The following is a 16,147-nucleotide window of genomic DNA, read 5'->3' as shown; positions in this document are numbered from 1 at the left end:
GTGTACTATGGCTAAACGCAGACGAAGCATCGGTGTGAACCACTCTGTCAAGTAGAGGCGCACCAGTGTTATGTGTATGTGTGAGTGATTAGGCTGTGTGGCCAAACAAGTAGTGTTCTCAGTACGGAGCAGTATGCTTGCCAGCGCGAGGATTCGCATAAATAAATATCTAACGGTGCTCTAAACTGGGTTCTAGAAGGAGCGTGGACAACCGTCGAAGGAAGTTCATTCCACGCAGCTACTACCCGAAAGGAGGAGAAAATTTGCCTGATGAATGTGTGCGCTCTGAGCTTGAAAACCTTCTTACCATGTCACTGCCGTGTGTTTGCTGGGTCAACGGTGAAAAACCTGTTTGTCAAGCTTTGTTCAAACAGGACATGAGCAAGAATTAGGTCCCCTCGTAGGCGATGATACTCCAGGAGAAGGAGATCAAGCATCGCGAGACAAATTTTGTAGTCCACGAATTTGAGGCCGGCAACCATTCTCGTGGCGGCTCGCTGGACACGCTCAATGAGGGTGCCATCTTTCCTGCGTCCTGAGTAAACAAGCTGGTTGGCGTATTCCAGCGGCGGTCTGACGTAGGCCCCGTAGAGTATTTAGAAGTCCATGCGAGTAATACGGGAACAGGTGCGTCGGATCATGCGTGAAATGGTGAATGCCTTTCGGGCCGATTTCACACGGTGCAGTGAGAAAGATAAGTTTGGGGAGACCCAGATCCCAAAAACTTTTTTGGCGTCTATCCTCATAATGTTATCGGGGCCTTTCTCGCCATGCATAACAAAGGCATTCGCTGAGTCTCCTCCGAATGACATATGGACGCACTTTTCGTCACTCAGAGGAAGGTGCCAGTCAGACGACCATTGCTTGCCAGCATCTATATCCATGTGGAGGGCAATGGCATTGGAACTCCAGGATTTCAAGTCGTCCGCAAAAAGGAGACATGTAAGCAAAATGAAGGTACGACACGCCACAAAACAATCTATCAATATTTTTCATTCAAAGTATAATGTCAGCCATCTTTGAGGCAAAGCCCTGAAACCATAACGATGGTAGGGCCCATTGCCGCACAGTGCTCTCCGCTGAAAAGCTTTGCATTTTGTTGCGCATGTGCTCAAATCGAAAACATTCAAAATCTACGTTCATATTTTGCAGGTCACCAAATTACATTACCTACTGGAGCAACCATACTTCCTGCGTAAAAGTCTAACGGAATAATATTCCAGCATCGGTGAAACTCTGATTCTGTTATGTCTAAATAGGGCCCAAAAGATTGGACTGGTGCTCGATTGCTTTAGTCCATCAGAGATACGTCGTCGCTATCTAGACTTCAGTTCCATTGTGCGAATAGTATGCACCAACGATGGCGAGCGTATGCTCAAGGATAGTCACGAATGTTACGTACCAAAGTCAGTCTAATTCTGATCAAAATATTGTTTTCATTTCGTCCCCAATGTTTACCTTGCTGATGAGGTGTGGTTTGTTTTAACCCACCGTTGTTACAACAACGAGTTCGGAGAAATTACAAATGGAGCGCCAAAGAGCGGTGCGGAAAGAACCAAGAGGCCACAGACACCAAATGCAATGCACCCCGTTCTCTGTTTTGTCCTTCTCAAGGAAGCTTGACGTTGGCCAGCCTCCTTCAACGGGAGCCTTTCTAGAGCAGAGGTTGGAACACCCCACGCAGTTTCGGAAATTTTATGAAAGAGGAGATTTCCCCCTAGCTTTAGAGCATGACAGTCGAGGGAGCAAAATCGCCTGGAAGGTGGACCTTGAAAAAATAGACTATCATTACTACCTGCCATTATTTTTTGAGGGCCTTGCAGAAACGGAGCATCCATATGCCCTTTTCGCTCTTAATGGTTAGTTAGCTTGGTCTCCTAAAATTTGTTTCAGGTGTGCATGATTTATTAAAGCGTGGAGACGGCCGTGTCTTGCCTGTGGTTCCGCAACTTATTATACCCATAAAGAAGGCTCTGGAGTTGAAGAATCACAAAGTGTGTTGCACTGTTTTAAAAGCACTTCAACATCTCATCGTATGTGAAAATATGATAGGTGAAGCCCTGGTTCCATATTATCGACAAATTTTGCCCGTATTAAATAAGTTTATAAACAAAAACAAGAACTTGGGAGACGGAATCGACTATGGGCAGCAGAGAGGGGAAAATCTCGGAGAGCTAATTCAAGAAACATTGCAATTGATGGAGAAACATGGAGGTGAAAACGCCTTTATTAACATTAAATATATGGTACCCACCTACGAATCATGTCAGTTTCAGTGACAAGCGTCTCTTTGCTTAAGAGCAGAATTATGAATATTCCTATCTGACGAATTCACTCACAGAAACTATCTCTTTTTTATTCTTTATTTCTCAGAGTGACTTTCCACCTTCAGATATGTGGAACCAGAAAATCTCGCCATCTCTAACACAAATTCACTCCCTGAATCATTTGTTCGCTGACCTTTGACGTTCAACCTTAAGATTATTTTGTTACTTTTTTGTGTACTGCATAGCCCAGCGATCGGTACCCCACGTCATGATTTTCAGATTTGTATCCTATAATACGACGATACTACTACATGAGTAAGGAGTTCTCTTATGCTGGTGCTGGAAATTTTCATATCTTAGGTAAGTCGTTGAGAATCAACTCATGTAAAAAGCAAAACAAAGTTGCATACTGTGGTTAAAATAAATCAAAGGACAAAATGAAGCACTACGTAGGAAGCGAAGTAAAATTTACGCCAAGCGCACACGTGTAGTCTCAGACGCTGGCTAGGGAAAACAAAGCGCTTAACAGGATCCTCTATTGTGGGAGAAAATGTACGTTCAAATGCGAATTGTTAATGAGCCGATACGATGCTTTCTGCAGTTAACAAAACATCCGGTCTTATTGTAATGCCGTACAAGTACCGCCAGACAGTGTAAGGTAGGGGAAATGCATGACTTTGTTGAAGAGAGCCAATCCGGTCGTATGAAGGACAATGATCGCGCTCTTATATTTCGGTGCTTATATTTCTGTGGAGTGTGAATAGCATCAGCACGCCACCTTATCGGTACCCATAATCCCCTTCAAACATTCAAAAACGTAGGACACTCTCAGAGTGGCCTACAGATTACCGGACACCTTCTTACTGCACATGCATTATGATGCTCCAAGGAAGCTCATAACCACTCGTTCTACTGTATTAAATGATATTTACTGTTGGGTATCGGTCACCGAGCTTGGCAATTGGCCTTCAAACTTTTCCTTCCCGGTTGAGACAATGCCATTGAGCAATCGCGTGGGGGCCTTCTAGTAGTTACTAGAAAGCCAAGGTCTAACGAGTCAACTAGGTCAGGAGTTATCAGACATTATGAAAAAAAATTATGGCGGGGAAGTAAAAGAGAAGTGGACATATAACGACGCACTGATAACATCCGCTTGATTGTCGACGAAAGGTTTGCAAGTTGATTGACAAACTCGGCCAAAAGATCAAAGGCCACCTGATGGATAACCTGTGAACCTATCTGGACCACCAATTCATTGAAAAAATTTTAATTTCCATTTATACGGATTCGTTTGAGCTTTCATATTTCACACACGTCAGGATATTTGCAGTACATCCATTCGAACTGCACAAACTTCGTTAAGATATAGTTGACATAAGGGACAATTGGCGAGCCTATCTCCAGATGCCCTAGATACCCTCGTGATCCCAACAGCATTTAGTTAGCAGCCTGAGCGAAGAATAGACATGCCGTCCAACTTGAAAAATACCCTTCAAAGTCGTCAGGTAACATATGTTCTGTATGCCAGTTGGAGCGAAGACTCCACTCAACTGGTAAACAGTTCAAACAGCTGGTAAACGGTATTATGACAATGAGCATGCTCCTATCTGCTACCTTATAGTGAAGAAACAATGCAGTAGAAACTACATAACCTGCAAACCGAAAACTTGGATGCCAACAAACGCTACGTGACCCTCCCGAGACGTACCGATTGGGCCCTTGTCTTCAACGAAAAGCAAAAGTACCAGTCATGCCTGTGGTTCGGTAACCTCAAATAAGTGTGCATCAAAAATTTTGTCCCTTTCGTGCATTGCCAAACTGCGTCTAGTAACGGGTCGCTGCACTCTATGATATCCCTGCCATCTGTTTACACGGAGGTATCCGACAAAAGAAATCATTCCCGACGGGTGAAACTCGTAGTCAAAATAAACATCTAGGAATATCTGCGAAGAATCACACCGGTAAGCACTAACTTGGCATGCGTAACACGGCCAAGTCGTCCCTGTTGGCAACACTGGATGCTTTCTTTGAGTAAAGCACTCTGCGTTTAACCAGGAACCCGGCTCCTGATCACTTCACTGCGAATTCGCTTTTCCCAAGTGATTCCATCTACACACCCCGGACATAGATGGCCAGATACCTTGATATTTCTGACCTCCTCCGCCCGAAGTGACCAAGTCCCGCAGCCATACAACACAACGGCAAGAGCTGTCGTCTGATACATTTAGCGGTATACCGTTTTGACGTCCCAACTGGTGCGACGTGGCTAACGAAATTCTGGCCTTTGAGATCCTTGCGTTGACTTCAGCGTTTACAATACCGTCAAAGCTAATGCAACTTCCAAAATACAAATAGCATTAACTCTTTGAATTCATAGAGGCATGTTCAAAGACTACGTCCCACTACATGAATGCAATGTGCGTGCATGCCGAAGAACTGCATGACCCCGATCAGCTTTCTCAGTAATGCTGGCACCTGCATGTTTTCGAGAGTGAGAGTAATGCCATCTGCACATTCCAGGTCGATAAGCTTCTCGCTCGGTGAGATCTGAACACCGGGGTTATCATCGCATCAATGACGAAGTTAAACAAAAAATCAGACACCGCTGCTTGTAGGGGAACTTTCGGAGTGACCGTCGTACTCTCACGACCCAAATGTGAACACAAGTAGCGCATATTTGAGAACTTCTGGGGTATACCCCGTTGCATAGGCGTGTTGAAATAAACTGACTAGTCGACAGAATCGAACACCCTGCTGGGCTCGTGGAACACTAGGACTGTAGTGTGCCTATACGGATGTAGTTGCTCTACTACTTGACGCAGTGTGAAGATGTGGTCCACACATCCTCTTCCAGGCCGTAATCCTCCGTGCTATTCTAGGGTCACGTCTTCGCCTTCGTAAGATGAGGTAACTAAGCAACGCGAAAAGTCTGATTACGATGTTGGTGAAACTGTCCCTGTGATCGCCACACTCACCTTGAGCACGTTCTTCGCAAACGGGCATCACCATCGACCCAACCCAGTTAGTCGGAACGGTCTCTTCGTCGCAGACAGAGTCAAATGGGTTAGACGACAAGCATCGATTGAGGATATAACTCCCGTCTTCAAATAGAGCGGGTGGGAGTCCATCAGTACCAGCATTTAGGTGACACCTGAGGGACAAAAGCCATTCGTTTATTTCCGAAGCCGTCGGCGGTTCCAATTTTTATGTCCAGGGCTGCACTGCGAATGGGAAATCCGACTGAGTAACTGTTGGCAACCAGTTGAGTTTGTGCCGAAATTGTTCCACGAATCGAAACAGGCGCTCTTTTTTTGGGAATGAGCGAGTCGTTGCTATCAAAAATTGCTTCGCTCAGCGGAAGCCTCGTGGAGCCTTTGAGGTGGAGTAGTTTGCGCACATACTCCGAATTTTTCGGCCTACAGAAGGCGATTACATGAATATCAAGTGTGAGCCCCAAGACCTTTGTGACGACATAGATTTACGACACCGGAAGCTGGGCAATGAAGAGCATCTACGCTACTCGAAGGTTCCATACATGCAAACAAACACGTCGGGACGTGTGGCTTTACTCCCGTCGTACTCTGGCATGTGCCCGGTCGATAGATAAGAATGCAGCAACTCAGTGAAAATTTCTTCGCGAATATGTTGCAATATAAAATTATATACACCGGGGGAGTGGAAATTTCCAAAGCCTGAGGCTGAAGCTCAGTGAGAAAACCGAGTAGATCTTCTAGTTCGTGGAAAATACCATGAGATGAGGAAATCAATGCCTAAGGCCAAACAAGGAACAAGAAAACAGGCGACACAGCAGGAGCAATGCGACAAAACAGTCGTAACTTGACGGGTGTGAAGCAGCATTCAGGACTGTGTTATTTCTTCAGAGTAAAGGAGAGCTTAGGACGTGTGCGCTTCTTGTTTAGAATGATCTCTTGTTCCCGCTTTATGCGTTTTTGTTCTTCCAACTCCATTTTTTGCCTTTCTTCCAACTCACGAAGTTCCGCTTCATATCGTTTCTGGCGTTCCTCTTCCTGTTAGGAAAAAGCAGTGGAAACATCGGGTGAGTAATAATGAGATATGTCAGACGGCTTTCAAAAAACCCTATCTGCTTATGGATCATCTGGTCACATTCCACTGCTCACGCTGTGCGTTTAATATACCTGGGACTGCTTGCATTGCAGGATTTTTTCATCTGGCTACGCGCCTGGCGATTTAGGGGCGGTCAGTCCATGATCTGGCAACGAAGGATAAAAGCCCTTACCAGTCACATCAATCTTCCCCAGATGGATATCCTGGGCAACCCTAAAAAACACGCCCTTTCGGTTCATGCTTTATCATACAAAACTTATTCGGTCATTGCACCCAAAGCGCGAGTATCACCTCCTTAATCTCCATATTATCGGTGAACGGAAATGTGGTAGCTGCAGCCGCCGTACCCTTGTGATAGGTCGACAAGCTGGACCAAACTGGCGAAAAACACTGATATGGTACGACCGAAACCATTTGAATGAACACGTGTCAAGTTAAGCCAATCGAATAGTTAACAACATAGTTGACACCAACGGAAAATAACTAGCCTCTTTTCGTCGCTTCTCTTCGCGTTCCTGTTCTCGTTCGCGTTGAAGGCGTTCGTTCATTTCCTTGGCCCGTCGTTCCTCCTCCTTTTACGAAAATAAAAAACGGTTTTAGTAGCGGAAAATGAGTAATACGATCGCTCACATAATTCAATTTATGTCACAAAGTAGAATGGTCGGTGACGTGGACACATTTCCTTCCACCTCAATACGATTGGGATCTCAAGCGATCCATTAACTGGTCAGCACGAAAAGCAACATTAAAAGACACCTTAGCACAAGTAATTGGTTCACAATGCGCGGACCCTATTAAGTGAAAACATGGTCCGTGAGAACGAAAGGTCTAAGATGTCCTCAGTTCTGTGAGGGTCTGCAACCAGTGTAAAATAGCGTAGGCGGATTCACTATCATGGTTCAAAAATATGTTTAGTTGAGCAGCAGGTAGCTTGGCTGAGGACAATACCTGACATCAGAGGGGTGCTGGCTCGGTCACATTATGCACATCAAATCACTGTTTACCACGAGAAGTGATGTTTTCCATATCACCTAGAGAATGGTGCAAACTTTGAACAACACATTGTGTGAATTCGGTTATTACAGAAAGCGTAGGTGTTTAGGATGCAATCTGCTTTCCAAAATCTTATTCCCGGGGGCTTCCTTGAAACTGGCTGCGGTGATAGCTAACGTATGTCAGGCGTCTTTATGTCGTCAATTTCTACTCAAACCAACTGAGTGTTTGGGAACTTTGGCATCTAAGGACGCTACAGGTAGGTTAGCACTACGCTCCAGCCCTTCTGCTTTTCATTTAAGGGCTTTTTAGAAATAGAATGTCTGGCTGTACAGCAGTGAAGCAACAGTGTGGAGGTACTTCCAATGGTTAGAGCGCGAATTTACCGACCGGAAGGTCCGTGGTCCGAACCCGACCTCTGCCTCTCGACTTCCCCTGTCTAGGCTTGGGTAACCTGGCAGTATCCCAGCTCTCGTGCAACCTTCGGGTGGCAAAGCAGCTAGGCTGAACGATTTTTCGATTCGACTTCCAACACATCCTTGCAAACCTGCTCAGCGGTGGGCTTTCGATACATAGCTGCCAGGCAAAATGAAGTGTTAAAATGGAGATACTATCAAATATAGACGTAATACACTACTCATAAGGCTGTTCAAAACATCATAGACTACAGATTCAGCTGGGTTCCAGGTGAGTCTCTACAAAACCAAATTTGTTTGCTAATTCCGTGCAATCTGGTTCCAAGTGGAACATAAGATTGACGGAAACTCGAGTACTGCGCCTACCTGATGAGCTCCAGAAGAGTGAAACCGGTCGTGGGCTGTCGACGAGTTTTCAACAGTACGCATGTATCGCGATATCTCGAATATCGCACCAAATGAAACATGAGGCGACCTGGTGCAGCACATTCAGTTGCTTAGAAACATCACAAACAATAAATTCAGCTGGGTTCCTAGTGAGTCTCGTGCAAAAACAAATTGGTTTGCAAATGAGTGCATTTCGCTGAGATAATACCCAGTTGCCCAATCCGAAAGACGGGCAACCGAAAAGCAAGGGTTGGGTACGTCTCGTGCAAAATTGGTTTGCAAATGAGTGCATTTCGCTGAGATAATACCCAGTTGCCCAATCCGAAAGACGGGCAACCGAAAAGCAAGGGTTGGGTACGAGTTTGTGATTGTCGACCTCGGAATGTCAGTGAATACGCCGATTTGTTTATATTTTTTGACGAGGGAGAAAAAAGCTCCCAACGTATTTATCCCAATTTTGTCTAAGATAAACGACTACGAAAATATCAGCTGGTGGGTGCTCCTCTAAATGAATACACCTAATTACAATAAACCCACTATCAAGTAGATGTATACCAAGAAAACTGAAACCCGAAAGAAATACTTGTGAAACTTGCACTTTTAATACCTGGTTCGAGCAGACGATTTAATATTTAAAATTCGAACGAGAGGACACAACAATCCCGAAGGAGTCAAAGGAACTGATGAACAACACTATCGCCAGATCTCATGCAGCTTTAGATATATTAGCATGCCGGGCGAGTTCAAATAGACAACTATGGCTGGAGAGCATGGTCATGTAAGAAACCGCACTTTTAGATCTAGAAAGACAAACATGAACGAGTGAGAATAGATGTATGCATAAAAATGACCGCGGTATAACCAATCCACCAAAGGACCGAACAGTAGTAACGTCCACAAGCTCATTACACGAGGATAAGACAATTTCAGAGGAGAACACATTACTTCTCGGCGTTTTGTGGCTTCTGCTTCTTCACGCGCCCGCCGTTCAGCTTCTGCCGCACGTGCCTGCAGGACTTGAGCTCGTTCCGCTTCAACGCGCCTTTCAACTTCATTAGTGAATTCATCTTTTCGTTCGACGAGAAGCTTGGCCAGTTCACTATCTAGATATCGTTCCAACCGCCTAGCTACTTCTTCCTCGAGGAGCTTTGACTCAGCCCAGCGCTGACGCCTATAAGTTGGGGGAGAATTATAATAGGAAAATAAAAGGACAAGCGGAGCACTGACACAACAAATTCAGAAAAATAACGATGCAATTTCGTCTTATACACCACTCTACTGAGTTTCTATGGATGTAATCCCCCATGAAGGAGAGTTTTCGACAAATAGCCCTACATATAATTCGGTTCACATCGTCTTCCTCTCCGAAACACAGACCTCTTGGCTGCTCGGAACAAGAACCAAGCAGCGGAGATCGTAACAGAAAATCACTTGTTACTTTCAGCGGCGGAACAACAAAGGCTGGAAGGAGAGGGCGCGAGCCATGTTAGTCATTCGTCTTCCTTCATGGAGGCGAATCTCATTAAATGCTTTACGTTTCATGCAATGCCTCGAGACATCTCCGGAATTCGTATGCGGAAAACAAGGTTTAGAAATAGTTAGATCTTTCAGGCTGAGACAGGAGCAAACTAGGACTGAGGGATGGGCAGACCAATGACCTCACGGTCACGCTACTATATCAGGTGCTTTATGTAAATACATGTGAAAAACGCTGCAATGAGTCGCGTTCAATGAAAATCGCCCTGGTGCTCATTATGGTCATCAAAGAAATTACAACGTAGCAAAGACGGCTGCTTTGACGATATCCACGAATCGAGTAACGTAAAATTTGCGAAAACATCTGTCCGTAGGCTGCCCTATCTTTAGGCGCTACGAAGCTAAGCTGATATTTCCCTGTCTTGTGAAGCACTACTATTGGATGAGGTTCACACAGGGCGTTAGATGAAGCTCACTGACGACGCCTTACTGCGATATGGTGCTCAGATGTGTTAATCTGTTTTTGTTCCAAGAAGTATGCAGCTCGTTCGCAATAGCTTCCTCCATGGACACAGGGCTGTCTCACTAACTTAACCTTCCTCTCCTTCAACTCCACTAGGGCATCCTTTGCTCACGGTTGTGTGCCAGTACTTAATATTGGTGTACAGCTGTAAAGGATATATGGCATCCTAGAAAAGGATGAAGAACTGGGTTCTGTCCGAGGACGATGGATGACCCCTCAAAATCGGCCTCACAAAGACGAATGGAGCGGCGAAAAATCATAAAATGGGGACAGAAATGAAATGTGCACCAACAGTAGAAAAGGCAAGCCACGTCTATTGGATGTGCAACCGACGTTAATCGGTGACGGGCCACCAATGGGGAGTAATGTTTTCTTCCGCACTGTATCCGATAGGCCCAGATAGGTTGGAGAGCGTCACTCCACAAACGTTATTAATTCCAGCATTAGGTAAAGTTGGACTTGGAAAAGCAAAACGTACTGAAGGTAAAAAAGGGACTGAAATTTTATTAGTTCGGTTATCTCCCTACACAACACTGATCACACCCGAATTGAGGTTGACCTTTGGAGCGATAGGATCTTAGGATGGTAAGTTGGTTACCACCCTTTGTGAAATAATAACCAATGCAAAGTGGTGTCCTCTTTAAATGCATGGTTAAAACAGAAAGAGAAAGTACACAACCTGGAGACTTGCGCGCACTGTCACCCAAACACTTAAAGAGTGAGACGCCTTTGAATAATGGCAGTAAATGTCCGTGGGTGAAACTATCAACATTACCGCGAAAACATGTAACTTCACTTCTGAAAAGCATGAGTAAATGATCTAGGCCGATTAGTTTAAAGACCACTTGAGCCGACTTGCTTGGGAATTGGAGGGATATAGGACTTATTAGTACTGCGGGAAAGTGGCGAGGGGACAATGACAACACCTGTTATAGGATAAGGCGGACATCCCCAAAAGTATAATAGCTTAACCCAAGCGGCTGGATGCTCTCATAGGCAAAAGGACCGTGGAGCCTGAATTTTTGGAAAATAGAGTTCATCGAGAAAACAGTGATTAGAACTGGGACAAGCTATAGTGGGCTGGAAAAAGTTGACGATAACACCTTAGCTAAGGTCGAATACATCCCCAACACTAGAGTCTTGTCCTTAATTGGTTTACCATTCCCATCACTCGTCTGAGGGGTTCACTTTCAATCCCAAAACGACTGCTCTGGTCAGTTCACATCAGAGCGAGTAAGCCCGAGTTTCACCTCAATTCGAACCATGTGACAGGTGCACCTAGTTAGCGCCGGTAAAGTGGTGCAGCACACTTGTTTCGCGTTCGCCGCCAGGCAGTGACATCATCTAGGTCGCCTTTGTTGTTGCGGGGCGGAGAGGTAAAGACATCTCCCTCTTCCTTCCGCCCCTTAACACCTCTGGCCAATTTGATGACTGCCCTTCTATAGACCCAAGAGTCTGCACCTAAATTTTAAAAAAAACGAGAAGCCTGACCAAATTTTCATTACACGTTGATAGATTTTAAAACCTCGATTCATTCCTTGTGTTCGAGTTACCAGTTCTCCACACACAATTCCACGGTCCGAGTGAACGTCATGACTATCCTTTGGGTTCACATTGTCATTTCGTATTAACCATGGTTCCGCTTTTACTCTCAGCTTATTCTTAGACAAGTAACGCGCTATTCATTCTACGCCATGATGCCTTGTTCTTCCGCTCAACCAGGATCTGGACTCTATCCGAAACAAAGTTGTCCCAGCCAATCCGAAAAACAGGACCAAGAACTTCCGAAAGCAATGAAATCAAACTATTTTCTAATATATGATGGGGTTAAGCACGAGGAGTATTTCTACCATATGCCATATGCCTCATCCGTGAGTTGTGTGAGTTTAGGCATCCATACATTTGCGTTTTGAAGCAACATCGGTCGACTAGAAGCAACAAGCTTCCATCAGCGTCGTCCAAACATGGAGGAGAATCTTTGAACTTGAATCCTGAACTTGGTAGTTCATGTCTACTTTGGAACACGAACGTGTTCCAGGGAGTTGAGCAACCACTGGTCGTACCCGTGTTGAAAAAGGTATCCGGGTGGGTCGTTTGAAACATAGAAGTATAAGCTCCACAACCGTCACAACACGGCTTTCCTTATAATGCGACACCCGTCCTCGGGTATCTTCGAGACGCAGGTCCGGGATCACCTAGCAGGATTCCGACCTGGAAAAGGATGCAACGTTCGAATCTTTACTTAATGCCTAGCACTCGGGCAGCGCACCTAATACCATCAATAACCCAGCCAACACTCGCGCCTTTTCTCTACTTAAAAGGAGCCTTTGACTCTGTTGATAGCCAGAGGGCACCTTCGGCGTTCTTCCTGCCCTTATTCCAATACCTCCGGTCGCGTTAGGGTGTACAAAGAACTGTCCGGAAGCGTCCTGACAACGGGTTGGGTTCCTCAGGGATATTCCCTTTCTCCTATTGATTCAATTTTGTCGTCAATAGTATATATTGCAGCGTACATTCCAATGGCACATGAATCTAGTTATTGGAATCATGTCTCAAGAGAAATTAATCGGCTGGGATTATAAGGTCGATAGCTTTATTGTTTGGCGATTATTTGTCCGCGCAAAATACTTCAATCAATTTGAACCGGCAATATTCCAGATAATCGAACTCACGAGATCAGTTCAGCTTCAAAGTCCTTACGTCAGAATGAATATTTCCCATGAGCGGGTCCTGATATTTGAGGCACTTTGTCACGTCTTCCTTCGCCACCACTCTACTTCACTAATCCAGCTACCCTGTTTGTCGGAGAAGTTAGATTATTCACTCAGTCTTCTACTGGAATTTAGACGACGCTCAAGGGTTTTCTGATGAGCTTGCTCGAGTGATGGTTCTGAGAAGTAACTGTGCAGCGTTCTGTTTTGCAAGTAGGCAGTACAAGAAAGCATACAGAGAAACACAGAAACAAAGGATGTAGGGTTCTGAACAAAAAGCCGCTTGGGAGGCAGGCCCTCCCCCCAAGTCCAGGCAGCTTAGCGTAAATTGCACCTTGATACCACCTCCAACTACCCTCCAAAGCAACACTATGAGTACAAAATCACGTTAACGGCCTCCAAGGTGTGGTTGGACGCTACAGAAGGGCTGCATCGCCCAAATAGTTTTGCGACACTTGGAATGCGTAAGCCTAGCTTCGTCGTAGCTCTTATACAGGGCATTGGTTCCACAGAAGGGGTTTGTCAGATCGTTGAAACAACCAAAAGGGAGAGCTAGTGAATCCATCAACAGAAGCATAGTAAAAAATATTCGAGTCATCCATCACCCTCGAATCATCTTACCAGAGTAGCAGAAAGAATACACAAGTGCTTCAAACAAAACGAATAGTGGCTATTGTGATGGAAACGTTGGCCAATAAGGATTCAACAACCTCATCCAGGAGACCATGTACTACTCGGTAGAGCCCCACCCTCTGCTGATGCGCGGAAACAGTTTTGGAAGCCGGAAATTCGCCGAACGCACTTTAAAGTACCAGAAAAATTAACTCCGGAGATTCGCGGAAAAGCAGTTTCCTTACGGAAAGTCACAACAGTTTTCTAACCGAGCAAACTGAGTATTCGCCCACACATTGCACCGTCTGTCACGGTAGCGAATAACAGGATTAGCATACTGGGACACATCATCGGGCTCTGACAACGAAAGTAGCTCGGGGTAGGTCCTGAGTTAAGATGCGAAGATACAGACCACCACGTCCGTGATTCAAACTCACACAAGGAAATTCCAAAACGTTTGACACCAACGCCTGCTACTTATTCACAGACCACACTGATTTAACTGGAAGTGTGCATGTGAAGTATTTTCGCATAAAATGAGGACGCAGCGAAACCGGAATAAATATTCCACCACTCGAGGAACTCCGGCTACTGAAGTACAGATAACCGCCAGTGTGTTCAGAATGAACACCTGGGGTGAACATGTACCCATGGACATTGTTTGGCTAGAGAGTCCTACAGAAAGTATACAGGGAAATGCTTACAGAAGCCTGTCTTCTTCTGCCCGCTGCTCTTCCCGCCGCCGCAATTCTTCAGTCTTGTTGGCACGCTTGCTGGCCTCGGTTAATGATGCCGAGCTGGTTGAGCTGGCTCGACTTCCACCGCTGCTGTCCCGTCTATGTCTGAAACAGATGCAGCAACAAGCTTACGACTAGGTAATTCGATTTGTACTAATTAAACATGCACCGTACTTATCGACTTTATCCAGGGTTTGCGCGCGGCCGTTCCTTAAATGAAAAGGTACGTTATTCGAAGTGGTCATCAAAATCTCAATAAAACTGAACAAGATTATTCCCAACCTTTTCCTTGAACGGTCGGACTTCGATTTAGAATGAGGGCCAGGTGAACCAGAAGGTTTCCCGCGAGCCATCATTCTCAAGGTCGAAGCCCTGTCGTAGTTCAACTTCTGGTTTCAGGGGCTGCGACATGATATTTGTGCCCCGCTTTTTGGGGTTATCCTGCTTTGGGATCTCCGTGCAGGTATCTGATAACATAGTTGGTTCAAAATGTGGCGGGATGAGTACTGCGTGCGAAGATTCAAGCACTGGTTCCCATGGAGCTTTGTTCATAATTATAGGCTTGTCTGGAAAAATGGGGGACATTTTCCGCTGCCGACGCATGGATGTGTAGAATTGCCTTGGTAGGCAAATGGCCCGTCGAACATGGTCAAGGAATACTATATTCCTATAAGTAGTGGCAGAAGACCCAAGATGTCCTTGTGGACGTGGACAAATATCGGAATTCGGAAGATTAGGACAGTTATTCCCGCAGCAAAAATCCCTTAAACAGAAAAACACCTGAATTACTTGGTCATCACCGTGGAGCATGGCATCAAGCTTCTGGATTTTATGGCGTATCAACCTGACTTCCCTCTTGTTCCATCAAGCGTTCTTCAATATGCGGGCAGCATTTTATATTATTTTAACCGTTTTCGCCGATAATGCGATGTCGCGTGTCTTTATTTTGCTTCCATTATAATACTACGTACTTCGTTATTTGCATAAACGTTTCTTTATTTAAATACGAAAAACTGTAAAACCACGCTTTTGCACAACTACACGCGATAAAAAAATGGTCACTTACTTTGTCTTACTCTTCCGANCCACAGCGATGTGTGTTTCATGTGGTAACTCTGGTAGCAAAACATTTGAGACTACCTTCGGAATTAATTACATGCGAGAATCGTCTAGAATGGGACCCCTGTACAAATGTGATTAGATTACTATTTATCCACTGTCCTGAGCCAGCGAACAAGTGTTAGTGATTCTGTTCCGTTGCACCCCTTTATTATTGTGTACTCAATCTAGCGTTATTATCTTCATTTCTTTGCTACATGCCCCTGGTAAATTAGCGTTTTGGGTAGCCAGGCCACCACACCTTTGGTGAGTTTGAGTCTTTATAGATTTTTCCTATCTTGCCTCTTCAAATCGTCGTAGTTTTTTAGCCCGGTCATCGTGGATGCACAATCTGATTCATCGGGTTTGGTCGAGAATGCGATTAGAATCCGTTCACTAGACTATAATTCCCACAATTCCAGGACGTGATCTCAGCAAGTCGGGATTTTCTCACCAAACGACGTATCACTTTTCAAGTCATCCGCTTTTACTAAATGGTCCAGTATCTCCCCAGTGATGTGACAACAGAAGTAGAAATTCTGATGGAAGATATCCTCAAGGGAAATCACTATGACGCCCTTCGAGCGGCCGTCATCAGTAATATAAGGAAGTCCGAAAACAAGATGCTACGGGACTCATTCACCACCGTCTAGCTTCGTGACAGATTGTCGTCACAAGTGCTGCGCCACATGCGCAGTCTCCTCCGCGGCCGCAAGCTAGCGGTGGAAATCGTGGCACGATAAACTTCCACCCTCCATGTCCCACGTCATCAGTGCTTTCTTTGATGACCATAGCCTGGAGCAGTTGGCTCAAATGGCGAAAAATCCACGGGATCTACCCC

At 45.2% G+C, this 16,147-nt stretch overlaps 2 protein-coding genes across 2 annotated transcripts; one reads left to right on the top strand and one right to left on the bottom strand.

The window, feature by feature from the left end:
• Window positions 1-1,525: 1,525 nt before the first annotated feature.
• Window positions 1,526-2,279, top strand: T265_05419 (hypothetical protein; the record flags this gene model as incomplete). Its single annotated transcript, XM_009170417.1, has 2 exons — window positions 1,526-1,859; window positions 1,894-2,279. The coding sequence occupies 2 exons, from the start codon at window positions 1,526-1,528 to the stop codon at window positions 2,277-2,279; spliced, it is 720 nt and encodes a 239-aa protein (XP_009168681.1).
• A 3,620-nt stretch (window positions 2,280-5,899) lies between these two features.
• On the bottom strand, window positions 5,900-14,558 carry T265_13770 (hypothetical protein; the record flags this gene model as incomplete). Its single annotated transcript, XM_009170427.1, has 4 exons — window positions 5,900-6,295; window positions 9,095-9,320; window positions 14,176-14,313; window positions 14,491-14,558. Coding segments are annotated over 4 exons (591 nt in total), but the record flags the coding sequence as incomplete, so codon positions are not given.
• Between the last annotated feature and the right edge of the window lie 1,589 nt (window positions 14,559-16,147).

This window comes from Opisthorchis viverrini, assembly GCF_000715545.1.
Source record: "Opisthorchis viverrini unplaced genomic scaffold opera_v5_101, whole genome shotgun sequence".
Taxonomy (NCBI): domain Eukaryota; kingdom Metazoa; phylum Platyhelminthes; class Trematoda; order Opisthorchiida; family Opisthorchiidae; genus Opisthorchis; species Opisthorchis viverrini.
Note: the sequence above shows the minus strand (reverse complement) of the source record. Positions and strands in the feature narration are given on the sequence as shown.